General features: G+C 35.8%; 2 protein-coding genes across 2 annotated transcripts; one reads left to right on the forward strand and one right to left on the reverse strand.

The window, feature by feature from the left end:
* Positions 1-718: 718 nt before the first annotated feature.
* Positions 719-4426, reverse strand: LOC131672879 (uncharacterized). The gene is made up of 6 exons (XM_058950397.1): positions 4343-4426; positions 4042-4106; positions 3718-3966; positions 1571-1839; positions 1195-1506; positions 719-819 (listed from the first exon to the last, which is right to left on the reverse strand). The coding sequence occupies exons 1-6, from the start codon at positions 4424-4426 to the stop codon at positions 719-721; spliced, it is 1080 nt and encodes a 359-aa protein (XP_058806380.1).
* Positions 4427-5265: 839 nt separating this feature from the next.
* LOC131672886 (histone-lysine N-methyltransferase SETMAR-like) lies at positions 5266-6759 on the forward strand. The gene is made up of 4 exons (XM_058950409.1): positions 5266-5668; positions 5811-6020; positions 6093-6325; positions 6394-6759. The coding sequence occupies exons 1-4, from the start codon at positions 5266-5268 to the stop codon at positions 6757-6759; spliced, it is 1212 nt and encodes a 403-aa protein (XP_058806392.1).
* Positions 6760-18663: the final 11904 nt, after the last annotated feature.

The raw sequence follows: 18663 nt of genomic DNA on the forward strand, positions 1-18663 counted from the left end.
CAGAAAATCCTCGTGGATTTTTTGGTAAATCGAAATGGATTTTGCGGAAAATCCTGGATTTCTCAACAGATCCAGGCGAATTTTTTAGTGGTTTCAATATGAATGTTATGGAGAATAAAATGGATTTTACAGGAAAACTATGTGAATTTATTAACCGATGAAGGTGGATTTCTTTGTCAATCCAGCTTGATTTTTGGCGGATTCAAATAGATTTTACAAAAAATGCAGATTTACGTCAATTTTTTTGAAAATTTAGGCAGATTTTACAACCATTTCACGGGTTTAAGTCATTACCCACTGGATTTTATGGTAAATATGGGGGAAATTTTTAGTATTAATTAGGGCATTTTCGATACATATAATACGGTAATCATGTTTTGCGAAGGATTGCTGATTCAGTACGAAAAAAATACATATAAATTTTATGATCCTTATTACAAAGAATTTATTGGCATTCATATAGGAAATAAGTTAGAAAAGAATCATTTATTAATATTACTTCACCTTATTATATACCTTATTTCATAACCATGTTATTTTTTTAGGAAAACTAAACATAACTAACTTTTTTATACATTATTTCAACATTATTAAGATTGAACAAAATAATGTAGGGTTAGTGGTGGAAGATCTTTTTCCATTAACCCTATTGGTTTCTATCTTGTATTCATATGAAACTCATTACGGATTAAATTTTTTCTTTTGATTTTTCACGCACTTATTGATCTCTTCTGTTATTATGGCGCTTTTTAGCGACAATCTTTCTTATTTCTTCTAAACTCAATTTAGCGGTTTTGTTCAGATAAGTCTTCAAACACTCTGTAATAAAATAGTGATTAATTAGATTACAATATTTGATAATTCGCAATGTAATGAACAAATACATATACTTGTAAGTGTTGAATGCTCATCTAAACTGAGAGGAACTCGGCGATTAACGCCTCTGGGTGTATATGATGGCCTATCATTTGAAATGCACCTTTTACTGAGGTTTTCCATTCTCATTTGTGGGCATTAACCGTAAAATGTACTTTGTAAATTTGCTTACGTCTATCATTTTTAAACCATTTTTCCATTCGTCATACAAAATTTGCATGTCCTTATTAAGTATGTGGTCTAAAATAAAATATATATAATTTCATAATTACTGCCAACATTATAATGATGAAAAGTCGTATAATGAAAATTGTATACTCACTGACACATTATCCACATTTGTTACAGTTTCTTTGTGTCCAAAATTAGCAAAATACGATGATTCGTTTGCCGAATCGTCCGTATTTGCATCATTATCGACATTTCCTTTTTTATGAGCCTTCTTCAAAAGGCCAGCCGATATTTGCATGAAATCTTGAGAAGATAATTTACTTTGAGAAACATTTCTCAAGCTGCTGGCAAGTAATTCTACGATACCTGAATCAGATGTTTCTTCACTACAATCAGAACGGTGTTTTTTGGTTGGAATTTTTGGAGATATAGCCAATTCATCACTGAAATCCAATCTCTCTAAAAATATTTATTGAAAATATAGTAACGAAGTAAATTTTTAAATGTATAATGTTATTCTTACTTTTCCTCGAGGAATGTGTTCTTTTTGTCTTTTCATTTTCCATTTTATCATCCAAATTCCTGCCAGAAATGGCATCAATTTCCATGTCATAATTACTGTCATCTACATTTGTATCATAGACAGGACTGGGTAGTTCTGACGTTTCCTTTAGGGATTTATTATCAAGTGAGCTACCTTTATCTTCTACAAAAGTTTTTGGTAAAGTATTCATTGGAGGCACTGCTTGGTTCTTACTATACAACCTATGCTGCGGAGTGGATGATAGCAGCCTGTTTGCCAATGGACTCTTCAGAAAGAATTCATATAATTACATTAATTTCATTATTGTTACTATTATTATTGTTTTTAATATTATTATCATTATTACTATTATTATTTAGATAACATTGCTAAACTAAGGGAGAAATATCGCAGTCTAAGGCTAGAGCTGAAGTAGTCCATGGATTGGCTGAACGCAAGGTCGCAAAAAAAGCACTGGGTCACATGATTAACCGAAGCAAAGCAAATTAATAGAAGATATTACATGAGGAGATATGTATTGACCCGTAGAAGTTTGGATACAAGATAGTCACCAAAAAACTAGGAGCTTTATTGCTGCTGGGAAAGATGGATGCGGCAACGATTGCTAATATTATCAGCACGCTTTTCACAACCTATCCAAAGAGACAAAAAGAGGAAAAATATTTAAAGGTATTTATTTGAGAAATAGGAAAAACATAGGCATAATGATTGTTGTACTGAAGAGGCTAGTCTACAAAATAAATCTCTTGGACGGGAGCCATAAAATTTTAAATGCGTATAGAATTTCAAAAATCTAATTTGGTTTGTATTCGAAATTCGTTTGGCTTTATGAAATCAAAATTGAAAGTATGACATTGTATTTCTCAATCACGTGAATTTATCTAAACCCAGATCGTTTTTTCATAATGTACCTAAATTAGAGGCCTGCAATGGCTCGGTCGGTAGGGCGACGGACTCGCACCCGGTAGGCCCGGGTTCGATTCCCAGTTCCTGCTGATTGATACAAGCACCACTGAAAAAAGTTTCATGTGCTTTGTTCTCAAACACATTGCAAGCCTCCGTCGCTGATTAGCACTGATGAAGCATAAATAGAGCGACGTTAAAAATAAAAAAAAAAAAAAAAAAAAAAAAAATAATGTACCTAAAATCAAGGTGAATGTATTATTAAAAAAATCAATCAAAACATTCTTGAGATCCAAGAGGGATTTCTAAAATCCAGATGGGCTGACATCCATAAATTGAGTTTTTCAAATTAGATTGAAAAAAAATTATAAATAACTTTTTTCAATAATCATAGATTTTCAAAAATCTATCTGTAACAGATAGATTTTTAAAAATCTATGAGGATGTATGTACTCGTATCTATGTGGATTTTGAAGATTTCATGATACGGAATTTAGACCACTTAGATTTTAGTATGTAATTCCATATTCTATCCTGATGATTCTATGGGGATACATATGAAAAAACAGATATGCAGAAGTTTCAGAGTACGAATAATAATTCCACGGGTTAATGTTTTTCAACTTTCTGATTCATTCTTTCGAAGAACCATTAACCTTTTGAAGAACGGAATACGAGATACTTAGGGTGTAAGTTTCTCTTTTCAAAATTTAGGGTAGCACTTTATGTAATTAGTTATAAACAATCAACAATGAAAACATGTAGAGATTTTACATTCAAATCAGCCGTGCACTCATTTTACAAGCAATTTTACTGAAAACTGGTACACTGGGCATTTCGAGGTTACTGGTTATGAACCCAGTGTCAAAATTGAAAATTTGAAATGGCGGATTCAAAATGGCAGCCTGATGATACGAAATTTTTTTTGTCCGCCATATCGAATCCGCTATTTTTAATTTTGAAAATAATCAGATTCGTAATCAGCGACCCCTAGAACTAATATATACGAAAACTAACTTTTCTATGGTAATTTTGGAAATTTTCGTCTGCCATTTCGAATTTTCAAAATCTTACTTCAGATCCGTAATCAGCGATCCCTAACACCCTCATAACCACTATTAAATCCGGAATACGTCCTCTACAAAAATGTGCTTCTCAGTGGGTTAAGGTTAGTGTCTCTCCATTTCAGTTCGTTTAAAAAAGTCTATATATGCTACACTTACCGTAGCATCCAATTTTTTTTTTTTGCAGCATCTATTTTGGATATCTCTTCAAATTCCTTTCCGTATCGCAAAATATTTAGTTGCGATCTTTTGTTTAGTATACGATAAGTTTCTATTCTTTCATTCAATAAATCATTGCCATTCTTCAGCCTTATGTTTTCTGTTTTAAAAATCTCACATTCATACTCCAATCGTTTTATTTTTGAATTTAAGCTATTTTCTTCGTCCTTCATCGCATTATCCAAGTATCTGAATTTTGGTGATTCATTATTCCCGTTTTTAAAATGGGAAACGTTGTTCAGCAGCGGCTAGTGAAGTACTAACGTTTGCGACTGCATAAATTTGTTCTTCGTCTCAATAACATCTTTTTGTGCCTCAATGTCAACTTTCTGAAAAGGTATATACGCAAAAATTTATTTGAGATGTTTCTCGTAGTTCCTAGTTTTTTGAACCGAGCGTGTCATAGATACAACAAAATTACATAGAATCTTAGTAAGGAAGAGAGTCTACTTTATTCGCTCCTTCGTTTAACACGTTTTTCCGTTACGTATTTCATTTTTATCAGCTGGGTCCGCGCATCAACCCGCTGAAAAGAACTCCGTTTATAATAAAAAAAAAGACTCACCGACGCTTTTTCCTTATTTTTCTTCTTTGTTGCATTTTTTGGTGGCTGAGACTTTGGCACTTTGGAATGGTACACAAGGATCATATGCAGGTTGATTCTGAAACATATGAAGAGTTTGGTACCATTCGATTCGTTTTGAAAAATGGAATAAGATGGCACAGTTAAAATTTTTTTTTGATAATTAGTCAATTAGATAATCGCGATTGAATGTCAGCCAATGAGCGGCTGGCTACGGCCGACGGGCCGCGCGACGGCGAGTCGCGACGGAGAAGGGAGGTCGACTCGCGCATGTTATTCAACAGGTGACAGAGGTGCTCAACTCTTGACCTGTTACTGCTAGCAGCCGTTATGTTGACGTATTTTGATATTATGAATATCAATAATAATATGGATAAAATTATTAAAATATACGTTGCAATGTAATAATGCATTACATTGTTTTGTATCGTAAAAAAACATGAATTTTATGAAATCAATAAAAACATGTGTTGTACATGCGCTTTTACGAAAATATTGCACATTGTGCAATTACTTGCATGTTTAATAAACGCATATTAAACTATACGAATAGTTACAATAGGCATTACTTACATTGTAGCTACATACAATACAATACGTGAAATACATTTTTCAAACAAACAATCAATCAATCAATCAATAAATTGATTAATTAATGGTCTGCATTAGTTGCAATAGGGTAATGGATTTAACGCTATTTATTTAATTATCTCAACTTAAGCATCGAATTTTCGATAGTTCAAGGATTTGAATATTTTGTAATATGCAAACTCTCAAACAGTCAAACATCAATAGTTCCAAACAAATGAATAGTAATTTTTTTTTTTTTGCTATTCATTTGTTCATTACTATTGATAGACTTAGTTGCAAAATTTTCTTGACACGGTGTACTCCATCGTTGCAAAATGGCAAGAAGAAATGCTTATTCCAACGAGGAGTACACCGATATGGTGTTGTGCTTGGGCTGGGCTGAGGGTAATGCGAATGCAGCTGCTCGACGGTACGCTGAGCTTTACCCTCTCAGAGCACAACACCCCAATCCTCGGACGATAGAAAATACCGTGAGGAGGTTGAGGGAAACGGGCAGTGTCGTGGTCAGGAATCCTGATGGAGGACGCCAACGCCAACGCGATCACCTTCATGACCCTATCGTTGCAGCTTTCGCCATCGATCCGACAGACAGCTTGCGATCTGTTTCGCGGCAAGTCTCGGCGGCGTTAGGTGTGGCGTGTTCGTACAGCACTGTACAACGGGTCATGAAGGATGATGATCAACATGCGTATCATCTCCGGGGAGTGCAGTCACTAGGTAAGTGCATAATTTGTTATTTATAGCGGTTATGTATTCGCATGTAACGACAGGAGGTCGATCCTGTAGTAACTTTGATATGCTGACGGATACAGTATTTATTTTTATGTTTTGATCAATTATATCTCGGTTTGTATTAAAGACAATGGACCGTTTAATCATTTATTAGAACCTGGAGATCCGCAACAGAGATTGAGGTACTGTCATTGGCTTGTGGACGCGGTTGACGAAGATCCTAACATCTTGGATCGCATTTTATGGACGGATGAATCCACTTTCGGGCGAATCGGAATGTTCAACCAACACAATGAACATGTGTGGGCCCACGAGAATCCATTTGCGGTGCGAGAAGGTATATTTTAAGAATAATATTGTATTTGCTTGCACAACAAAATATTTAACAATATTTTTCAACATAAATTAGATCGTTCGCAGCATAGATATGCCGTAAATGTATGGGCTGGTGTGATTCGTGACCGAATTGTGGGTCCATTCCGTCTACCGCGAAACCTCAATGCTGGTGCGTACCTCGATTTTCTGCAACATGATCTGCCAGCTCTTCTAGATGACGTCCTCCCAGATCAAAATAACATCATCCTGATGCACGACGGAGCCCCAGCCCACTTTGCGCAGCCTGTCCGGGACTATCTCGACGAGGTAATTGATTACTGTTTGTTTTTTATTAATTTATAAAAAAAAGTATACTGATTTCTATATTTTTCCAGTCTTACCCTGAGTGGATAGGCCGTGGTGGTACCGTAGAATGGCCAGCACGTTCCCCAGATTATAATCCATTGGATTATTATGTTTGGGGAACGTGCAAAGAGGCCATCTACTCTAACGGTCCACCTGGCAACGCAGATGGATGCTGGCAGGCTGTTCAAGAGTGGGCAGAAAATGTGGCACCCGATCAAATACATAGAGCGACGCTCCAAGTTTTACGAAGAGCTCGCCTATGTATACAAATGGATGGGGGCCACTTTGAACAATGCATGAAGGCAGGGGGGGATCCTGGTGATGGAGTAGGCAACGAGGAGCTTGAGAGGGATCCAGAAGATGATAACGATCCAGACTGGGAGATGGACGAATAGAAAGAGGTAAGTCGTAGAAAAGTCGTAAACAAAGTCGTTGGGTTATTGGGTTATTGGGTTCATAGAAAAGTCGTAAAACAGTCGTAAAAAAAGTCGTAAAAAAGTCGTAAAAGTCGTAAAAAAGTCGTAAGCAAAGTTGTTGGGTTATTGGGTTATTGGGTTAAAGAAAAAAGTCGTAAAAAAGTCGTAAAAAAGTCGTAAAAAAGTCGTAGAAAAGTCGTAAGCAAAGTTGTTGGGTTATTGGGTTATTGGGTTAAAGAAAAAAGTCGTAAAAAAGTCGTAAAAAAGTCGTAAAAAAAGTCGTAGAAAAGTCGTAGAAAAGTCGTAGAAAAGTCGTAAAAAAGTCGTAAAAAAATCGTAAGCAAAGTTGTTGGGTTATTGGGTTATTGGGTTAAAGAAAAAAGTCGTAAAAAAGTTGTAAAAAAGTCGTAAAAAAAGTCGTAGAAAAGTTGTAAAAAAGTCGTAAAAAAGTCGTAAAAAAGTCGTAAAAAAAGTCGTAGAAAAGTCGTAAAAAAGTCGTAAAAAAGTCGTAGAAAAGTCGTAAGCAAAGTTGTTGGGTTATTGGGTTACTGGGTTAAAGAAAAAAGTCGTAAAAAAAGTCGTAAAAAAGTCGTAATAAAGTCGTAAACAAAGTTGTTGGGTTATTGTGTTTATTGGGTTCGTAGAAAAGTCGTAAGCAAAGTTGTTGGGTTATTAGGTTAAAGAAAAAAGTAAAAAAAATATAATATTTTCCATTTATTTGCAGTGTTTGGCGGAATTGCGGTCCTGGCTGGAGATTTCGTTAAACTTTTTGTTATTGTTGTTAATTTTTTTTTTCATTATTTATTATTAATTTATCTTATTATTATGTTATTGTTATTATTGTTTAAGTTATTGTGTTAAAAAATGTTATTGTTCAGAAATTGTTTATTATTAATAAGTTTTACAAATAAAAATTAATATAAAAAATGTAAAATTATTTTTTAATTCGACGCGCGTTGTCGCATATCCGCGTCAGAGCTAGCCGATATCTATCCGTCGCCATTTTTTCCGCCCCCGTCGAAATCTTGTTAACCAATTCTGGAAAACAAAAACAAGAATAATTACTTTTCAATGATTATATTATTAGATAATATCTTACCGAATACGCCTTCATAAATGGCTTGCGGAATGGCAACCGTACCGGCTTTCCCGGTAGGTGTCATGCGACGAAGCTCATCTTTGATCACCAGCATGTTGATGAGCTTCGTCACCAGTTTTTGTGGGTCCCCTTTGTATTTTTCGGTTATGTTGTCCAATTCAATTTGGACAACATAAACCGAAGAACTATCACAAAGCCGTACCTATAACAATAAGTATTGTTATTTTTATATTAGTTGTATGTATCGTGTGCGTATGAATGTATGTTTTTTTAAGCGTTATGTCCGAGTGTGCTTGGCAGTGTGTGTGTACCTGTATGTGAGATTGCAAGAGTACGTGAGCGCATGCGAACTAGTGTGGTTGTATGTGCGTGGGCTTGTGAGCTTGCAAACGTGCGTGAATGCAATGTGCATGTGAACGTGTATGCGCATGCATCGGTGTGTGTGTAGATGAGCTTGCAAGCGTGCGTAAGTACTGGCTGTATACAGCGGGTGTGCGTGTGTATGTTTATAAGCTTGCAAGCGTTAGTAGGCATGACCCTGACGTCTGTAAGAGCTGTGTATGTATGTTTTTTATTGTATGAGTATATGAATGTATGTATGTATGTATGTAAGTTGCCCTACATTGCCATTTCGGGGTTCCAGTCCGGCAAACTCCTTTCTCAAAATCCTCTTCAAAATAGCCTCCTCGTCATTATCTCCCGAATCTAAAAAATAATCATATTTTTATTAATATAATAGATTAACAATTTTTTTATTTAAATTACCTTCACTGCGCTCATTTCCAAGAATCACCTTACCATCAGTCGAAACTTCCAATTCGTTTAAATATTCCCTGTCATCTAAATAAACATTAAAGGTTAATAATGTGTATATGATAATTGTACTAACTTACCATTTGCTGCCACCAAATCCACTGCAAGCCATTTACGCCCGTATTTTGCCTCGTGCAATACTCCTACACGACGCAAATTCTCGGACGCCACGACACTGCACTCTTTACTATTTTTCCACAAGACCAACGAAAACATTCTTGCATGCGCATGTAGTACACAACACTTATTTGTTTTGAAAATATTGTTCAATAAACAATATGAAGTTATCGTTGCTGGCATTTAGTTATTCTTTTATGCCTCGTTCGAAATTTCATCAATGTTTTTATTCATTTTGTACAATTCATGTTTTTTACAATACAAAACAATGTAATGCATTATTACATTGCAACGTATTTTTTAATAATTTTATCCATATTATTATTGATATTCATAATATCAAAATACGTCAACATAACGGCTGCTAGCAGTAACAGATCAAGAGTTGAGCACCTCTGTCACCTGTTGATTAAAATGCGCGAGTCGACCTCCCTTCTCCGTCGCGACTCGCCGTCGCGCGGCCCGTCGGCCGTAGCCAGCCGCTCATTGACTGACATTCAATCGCGATTATCTAATTGACTAATTATCAAAAAAAAATTTTAACTGTGCCATCTTATTCCATTTTTCAAAACGAATCGAATGGTACCAAACTCTTCATATGTTTCAGAATCAACCTGTATAATATGCATTATTTATAAAAGAAACAATGTTAGTTTACACGAATAAATGGATTAATAGAATTGGAATGAATTACACGAATAAATGGACTAATAGACGTGGAATGTATATAGATTTTATATATCTGGAGAATAGCTGATATATATCTTATCTGCCATCTTGTCTTGGCCCTAAAGAAAATATACACATAGAAATTCTGGGTGAATTTTCCATCCACAGAAAAAACCCATATAGATTCGCACATAGGAATTTCATATTAATTTTTCCATAGATAATCCACATGGAAAATCCACATGCATTCCACATGGAATTGACAAATCCGCATGGACAATTCACATGCATTCCATATGGATTTTATAAATCCATATGAAAATTCACCGTAATTATTCATGTGACTTTTGTCAAAAAGGGGACGATAGGGTTTCTCTAAGTTTGAAATTTAGCTGCCTGAGTGAGATTGAACCATGTAATTCAGATCCACCCCCACCGGTTGATCTCTGTAATAGACTTTCGTTGCCTATTCATGTTAATATATATTGTTGTTGAAAAAAATTACAAAACAATCTCAGTCAGCCAAAAAATGAAATTCCATACATCCCTTATAGAATAAATCTGTACACAAGTATACAAGAAATTATGCAGCGAAACATGCAGATACTCCGTCCGCAAAAGATTCAAGGATTCCCTGCATAGAATTGTGCAAATAAGTTTGTAAAAACATCGAACCCTCCCTCCTTTTTTCCCATATCTTTCAAGAAAGGCACAATTGCTACGATTCATTGCTTACGATTTATTAGCTATTTGATTTTCGTGATTTGACAGACTCGTTCCTATTGAAAAAATCCAGCTGAAAATCCATGCTCCATTTCCATATGGATATCCAGCTGGATATGTACACGGCCGGTCACGTACTTTCGGTCACCCCCTCGAGCAAAATGAGTTAAACTTTAAAGTTTTATATCTCCGGTACAAAACAACGTCCAGAGGCGAACGGGAGCTAATTTATAAACTCTTTCCAAGAGCCTTCAAATGATATGATTCACAAATTCAATAGAGTGTTTTCTTACTTGTTACAGGCGATAATTCAACATTGTAAATTCTAAAAAAATTTTGCTATCTTTGATGCTGTGCCAACTGAGGGAAAAAATTTACAAAAATTTAAAGATAATTTTATAGCTCTTTTCGAGCCCTGTTTAGATGATTAATTAAAAAAATCTTTTTATCAAATATGACGCGCGTACGAGCATTCTTCCCAAAAATTGGCAGTTTTTTTTTTCAAAATTTCATATCTTCTTAAATTTAAATGATGAAAAAAAATTATACACGAGAAAATAATTGTTTTGTCACGTTTAATACTATGGAATTTTCAGATTTTTTTTCGAAAAAATTTTTTTTAGATTTTTTCCTAGTCCTAAAAAGTAAGAAAAAATACGCGTTTTCATGTAAAAATTCTGACATTATTATTATTATTATTGTAACAAAACTCGTTCCTTTGTTACCAATTCTTTTGCGGGGTAAGTGAGGCACTTTCGCTCATGACAATTGAGGGAGAAGAACGAGGGGAGGTTGATAAATAAATTATACAAAGACAGGAATCAAATCTCACGTACAACCTATTATTATTAATAATTATTCACACTAAACATACGCGCGCATAACATAATTTAAATTACCGACCAACAAACTGCAAATAGAACAATAAACTACTTAAGATAATCACAATATCCTAATACCTAATCGCGTACTTAACCTATTACAAACTTACTTAAAAACTACGCGAACTAATACCGGGTAAATTGCCCGGCACGTGGGCGCCTGGACAATTCACCGGTCGCAACTTACATCACTATAAATTAAACTTAGCGCGAACCTTCAGATAGCCGGCACGTGAGTGCCAGGCTATCTCTTTCAACGCGCACCGGCCGTCGCATCAACAGAGAGAGAGAGTGTAGAGAGAAAGAAGAAAAGGAAGGCTTGACCTTTTATCTCCTGTTCCTCGCAACGTCGAGAATCCTGAGCGATGTGCTGCCGCAGGAAGTACCGGGCGTCGTCGCTGGTCAGATCGCTGGTAGCTGCTAGCTGCTATCGCTGACCAGGTATCCGCAGGCGACGTTGACTTTTCTAGCAGGTGGGTTGGCTGCAGTCGCGGACAAAGCCGTTGCCGGTAGGGTTGATCTTCCAGCTATCCCAAACTGCACTCTCTGTAGGACTACTGCACTCTAGCAGGACTGGGCTTCGACTCTCTATCTAATAGGACTGGGCTTCGACTCCCTCACGCACTAATTCTTGCGCTCGTCTTGCAGCCGCTCAGCGGCGCTCGCTCCTCTCCCTACCTTGACCTATTAGTTAGGCGGCACGCGACGCGCCGCTTATCGGTCACGCGTTGCGCGCCTGCCAATCCCTGCGTGGGCCTAATACTCTCTCTCTCTCTCTCACTCTCTCTCCGCGCTCTTCAACTTTTTCTTGCGCTCAACTGCGCTGGCCCGTCCTTGGCGCTGAAACAAAAAGACCAAGTGTTAGGCGCATACTTTAATGCGCCTAACGTTGGCCAACACGCCTTGCCGAGTGGAGGAGGGAGAACGCAGACGAGAGACCGGCACACGGCCTGCTCTCGTCAAATTATTATTATTATTATAAACAAAAAAATTATATTTATAATACAAAAAAAAACGGAATCGTTTTTTATGTTTATTTGTGTAACTTACAATGTATCATTATTGTAAGAGTCAAGAGAAGAGTTTACGAGGTCTGTCCAGAAAGTATCGAGTCTACGTTTATATCTTCGTGCCATAGTGTTCAAGCGACCTCTACTGGACAGAAACATCAACAGTAAAGCCTCACGAATCTATTGGTTACTTACTGACACCTGCCGGACGTATAGTTTATGCGCGTGTCTTTGTTTACAGTGCCTTTTTCGCGTTCGTCGGATTTTGATATTGTCAAAAATGACTGAAAAACAAGATCAACGAATTTACATCAAATTTTGCTTTCAACTCGGAATAACGAGTTCGGAAACTATTGAAATGATGCAAAAGGCCTGCAGAAGCGAGTGTATGAGCAAAACATGAATAAAAGAGTGGTATAAACGGTTCAAGGATGGTCGCACTTCTGTCGATAGTGATTCTCGTTTCGGCCGGCCTTCGACGACAAAAACCGCAGATAATATTGAGCGGGTACGACTTGCAATCGAACAAGATCGTTGTATGACTGTGGGAGAACTAGAAGAAAACCTTGGGATACCAAAAACTATCATTTCAGAAATGTTAACCGAAAATTTATGAATGAAACGCGTGTGTGCGAAATTCATCCCAAAATTGCTCACAGCAGAGCAGAAGAACATTCGCTTAGAAATCTCTCTGGACAATCTGAAAATGGTCAATAATGATGATAATGTACTTAGAAAAGTTATTACAGGTGATGAATCATGAGTTTACGGTTATGATCCTGAAACAAAACAACAGTCTTCACAGTGGAAGCATTCTGAATCGTCAAGACCAAAAAAAGCACGTCAAAGTCGGAGTAATGTTAAGTCAATGTTGATTGTTTTTTTCGATTGTGAAGGTGTTGTACATCGTGAATATGCACCAACAGGTCAGACAATCAATAAAGAATACTATGTTCAAATTTTGAAACGTTTACGTGATGCAGTAAGAAGAAAACGGCCGCACTTTTGGGAAAGTGGTGACTGGCTTCTCCATCACGATAATGCGCCAGCGCATTCATCCAATCTTGTGCAGCAGTTTTTGAGCAAACACAATATCGCATTGCTTCGACAACCTCCATATAGTCCCGACATAGCACCTTGTGACTTTTGGCTGTTTCCAGAACCACTAAAAAAACCACTCAAAGGACACCGACTAAAAGTGAGTTCCAGGACTGTTTTGAAAAGTGGAAACATCGATGGAACCATGTTATTCAATCAAGTGGGGATTACTTTGAAGGATGCCACCCACCAAATGATAAAGAATAACGCTAGCACGAAAATATAAAGGTAGGCCCGATACTTTCCGGACAGACCTCGTATATCGTTTTTCATATTGTTTTAGCGCGCTAGGTCTGTGAAGAAAATAAAAGTTTTTGTTTTTTTTTCGAAAAACAATATGAAAAAATTCCACAGTATTATGCCTAAAGAAACAATCATTTTCTTATGTATAAATTTATTATGATATTCAAATAATGAAAATAATTTCATCAGTTGAATTTATGGAGTTATGAAATTTTGAAAAAAACTGCCAATTTTCGGGAAGAATGCTCGTAAGCGCGTTATATTTGATGAAAAAATTTTTTTAATGAATAATTTAGATAGGGCACAGGAAGAGCTACAAAATTCTTTACTTTAAATTTTTGTAAGATTTTTTTCCCTCGGTCGGCACAGCATCAAAGATAGCAAATTTTTTTTAGTATTTACAATGTCCAACTAGCGCCTGTAACAAGGGGAGCCAGAAAATCGCTAACATATTTTATGTAGTATCGGGCGCGGCTGCAGCTCGGTAGTTACTTCGTATGCCTACTAGCATGAGTACCGCTAACGCGACGCTAGATTTATAGATACTCCTGTAGTAAATCTATAGAAAAGCTGTAGATATTTATGAATTATATTCTGTATAATTTCATGTACGAATTTTTATAGATAAACATACAGAAATTAAATAAAGAAAAAAATACATAAATATTTACAAATGTTGGTACAGGTCAATGTTACTGTTTTTTCATTTATTCGCATTTTTCTGCTGTAGATTCATCAAACTATTTACAATGTTCAACTAAACACGCTCGTCCCAAATAATTATATTCACTTATTAGAGATTTGTGACCAACCAATATTACACAGTATAATATATAATAATCTCATTTCTTTTATAAACTAAGTATCTACAAGTCCAATCGCTTGCGAGTTATTCGCTCCTATTCAAAATCAGTGTACCAACTGATAAAACGTCAACTTTGTATGCATCAACGGATTAATATTGTTGGATTCGCGACGGAGGCAAGATGTTCGAATACTTAGCAGATGACGTTTTATCAATTAGCATACTGATTTTGAATAGGAGTGGATAACTCGCAAGCTGCTGGACTTATAGTACATACTATATAAGAGAAGCGACACTGTTATGTATTCTACTGCATTTATATGGGTTCGATGCGAATACCTAATAATAATCTCATGAGAAAAATGTGCACACAAGCTCACAGAGCTTTCTTCCGTCATATGTATACTTTTTCATGTATAAAATCTCAACAACCATTACAGCCGAGCGTTTTCAAAAACTTTGCAGGATTGTTTCCAGCTTTTACTGCAGGAATACTTTAAGAAAACCTACGGAATGCTACACGTTTACCTGCAGGTTTCTCTGCATATTTCGCTGTAAAATTTTCTACATTTTTTTGTTCATATTTTTGGATAAATGGTGGTCTTTTAATAAACTTAGAAAGTGAAAATATATAATTATGAATTTTTTATAATTCATGTAAATATGGCTTGCTTAGAAATGTAATATTGAATAATTTGCTTAATGTAGGGAATTGATCGGATTCCACACGACCACGAAGATTATTTTGATGAAAGCAGTGATGAAGATGATTTCAATAATATAGCATTTGATACAAATAAGCCCTCTGAGAGTGAAAAACAAAAATTAGACGAGATTATTAATGATGAAGATAGTAATGAGTGTCTTATGACACATGTAAGCGTTAGTAAAATAGAAATTATGTTAACTGTAATGAAATTTTGCAGGAAATATCATATACCAACAAAGGGAATAGTTGATTTGTTCAAAATACTAAATATTTTTCTAAATAAAGATGTTTTTCCTGACAATCCTTATCAAGTTGATAGTATCTTCAGTCCAGAAGGCTGTAAGGAATATCACGCTATTTGTCCTGTATGTCAAATCTATTTCGGAACGTTTACTAAACAACAACGAACAATATTTTGTGAAACATGTGATGAATACATTAACTTGTAAGATCCTTCGTACACTAACTATTTTGTTCTTCTCGATGTAGAAAGTGACATTCCAACCCATATTGAAAGTGATGAGCACTTTTATATTGATATTGTCTCCCAACGAAACAAGGAATTCAACGGTACTTTTAAAGATATTTATGATGGTCAGAGATATAAGCAATTTGTGGCATCATTACCGGTCGATAGGAAAGAGTGTTATATATCTGTAACTTTCAATAGCGACGTAAGCCCAGTGTTTAAAAGTTCAAAATATTCTATATGGCCTTTACAAATAGTTGTAAATGAGACTCCCCAAAATTTTCGTGCCACAAAAACAATAACATGCGGATTGTGGTTCGGGCGTAATAAACCAAATATTACGTATTTTCTACGTTCCTTTGCCGAGCAAATGAATAAACTTTCGGAAAATGGGATTGAAGGTCAACTGCACAATGAAACAAGAAAATTATATGTATACGAGGTGTGATCAAAAAGTAAGGTGAATTTTTATTTTTCTCAAAAAATATTTATTTCTTCATCAATTTTTATTTTATCGCCTTCAAAGTAATCCCCCTCGGATATAATGCACTTGTGCCAACGCTTTTTCCAATCCTCAAAGCATTTCAAAAAATCATTTTTTGTGATCTTGTTTAGTTCATCCTTCGATGCCGTCTTTATCTCCTCAATCGTGGCAAAACGCCGTCCTTTCATGGGCCTCTTCAGTTTTGGGAACAAGAAGAAGTCACAGGGGGCCAGATCTGGGGAATACGGTGCCTGTGGCATCGTTACTGTGTTGGTTTTAGCCAAAAATTCGCGCACAAGCAGCGATGTGTGAGCAGGGGCGTTATCATGGTGCAAAAGCCAATTTTTATTTTTCCACAAATTCGGACGTTTCTGGCGGATTGCTTCGCGCAAATTGCGTATAACTTGCAGGTAATATTCCTTATTTACTGTTCTACCCTGTGGCAAGAACTCATGATGCACCACGCCCCTGCAGTCAAAGAAAACTGTAAGCAAAATCTTTACATTTGATCGAACTTGGCGTGCTTTTTTTGGTCTTGGTGATCCAGAATGCCTCCACTGGGACGATTGAGTCTTAGTCTCGACGTCATAACCGTATACCCATGTTTCGTCATCTGTTATAACCCTGTTGAGTAAATCTGGATCATCGTTGACGTCATTCAGTAGCTCTTGGGCGATGCTCATGCGACGTTTCTTTTGGTCGAAATTGAGCAATTTCGGAACAAACTTCGCTGACACACGTCTCATGTCTAAAACACTCGTCAAAATTGATTGGCACGAACCAAATGAGATGCCAATATCATCAGCAATTTCTCTAATGGTAATTCGACGATTTCCCAACACTATTTTCTTCACTTCTTCAACATTCTCATCAGTTGTTGATGTGCTGGGGCGTCCAGAACGAGGTTCATCGTCGATGTCTTCTCGGCCTTCTTGGAAGAGTTTATACCACTTGTAAACATTTTTTTGGCTTAAAGTAGACTCACCGTATGCCACTTTCAGCATTTCAAGTGTTTTGGAACATTTGATTCCATTTTTCACACAAAATTTAATGCCAACTCTTTGATCCATGTTTTTAGACAGCAGCAAATCGTGGAGCACGCAAAACACTTCTAACCTTGATGCCTTTCACAAACAAACCAAACATACTACAAAGCTGAAATTTGGAACGTATGTTCTAGACGAGTGTACCGACATAACCAAATAAAAAAGTCGAAGATCGAACGGACGTAGCCCGCATTTCAAAATTTCGAAATTTCAAAATTCACCTTACTTTTTGATCACACCTCGTATGCATTGTGTTGTTGTGTGGATTCCGTCGCACGAGTACTCATGCAGGGTCTTGTTTAGTTTAATGGTTATTATGGATGTAACTGGTGCTTGCATCCAGGTTCGACGGTTCGTCATGATAGTGGTTATTCTATGAAGTATCCTATACTGGATGAATTCCCTGAAAAACGAACGGCAAATGCTACATTTGCATCAATCCAGAGATCGGTTGAATACAATACTCCCCTTTTTGGTACAAAGAATGTTAGTCCTTTATTGCTTTTACATTATTTTAATATAATTGATGGATTCGTTCCATGTCCATTCCACTGTGTTGAACGAGGCGTTGATAATCAATTTACTAACTATTGGTTAACTTCATCAAATAAGCCTTATTCAATTCCTAAGAATAAAATAAAAGATATTGATAAATTACTGAAAAACATCAAAAGTGCCTACACAATTAACGCTTTTGTCACCCTCTTTATATGATCGAGCGTATTGGAAAGTAATGGAGTGGCGTAATTGGATTCTATATTATAGCATACCAACATTAATATATATATCTGAAGAAATTCCAACGTTTGAAGAGTATATGAATCACTGGTCATTGTTAGTAGAAACCTATTATATACTATTGCAAAAACGTGGAAAAGGAAAAAACAAGGTCACCATGTTTAGAATATGTAAGATATTTAGATAATAATTTGACTCAGAATAGTGTTAAGTTGGCATATAGGTATTTTGGAAGAACCAAAGTCAATGAAGATATTGTTAGGCAATTTCAACTTCCATTAGAGAATGTAAGATCTTATAAAAAAATGGTAAAGAACGGATGTCCATTTAAATCATCTGAAAAAGTGTTATACAGATCGGACAATTCCTTTGCATCTTTAAAAAATGGGGATTACATAGAGATTCAACAATTTCTTGTAGATGTGGCACATGGACAAGAGTATGTCACATACAATAAGGTTGAAGTGATTAGTGATGATTATGTAATCAGTAACGAGTTACACTACCTAAAACAAGTTATATAACTAAATCAAAACATTCAAATGACATATACGAAAAATATTGATAAAATTTGTGTATACTTGGAGTATGATAGCAAAAAGTACATTTCTAGCGTTTGTAATATGTATTGGAATTAAAATATTATAATATCATACATGCATAAAAATAAAAGGTCACCTTACCTTTTGATCACACCTCGTATATATAAAAAAGTAAGTATTTAATATATATCCCTTTTCTATGGTTTGTCAATAATCGAGGTTTTCACCCCAATTATCTGCTACTTTGTATTGGTTTATAAATAAATAAGTAAATATTGAACCATTTCCCTTATGATTTCGTACAAATAATAATTACTTATTACTTTCAATACAAAATTCTTAGTTTTATAACGGGGTTTTTGGTTAAGAAACAACATTCGATATAAATACATTAATAACACAGACACACAAAAAAAAAAGTTATCTGAGTTTGAGAC

Source organism: Phymastichus coffea, unplaced genomic scaffold, assembly GCF_024137745.1.
Source record: "Phymastichus coffea isolate CEN01 unplaced genomic scaffold, Cenicafe_Pcof_1.1 PCOF00012, whole genome shotgun sequence".
In the NCBI taxonomy this organism is placed as follows: Eukaryota; Metazoa; Arthropoda; class Insecta; order Hymenoptera; family Eulophidae; genus Phymastichus; species Phymastichus coffea.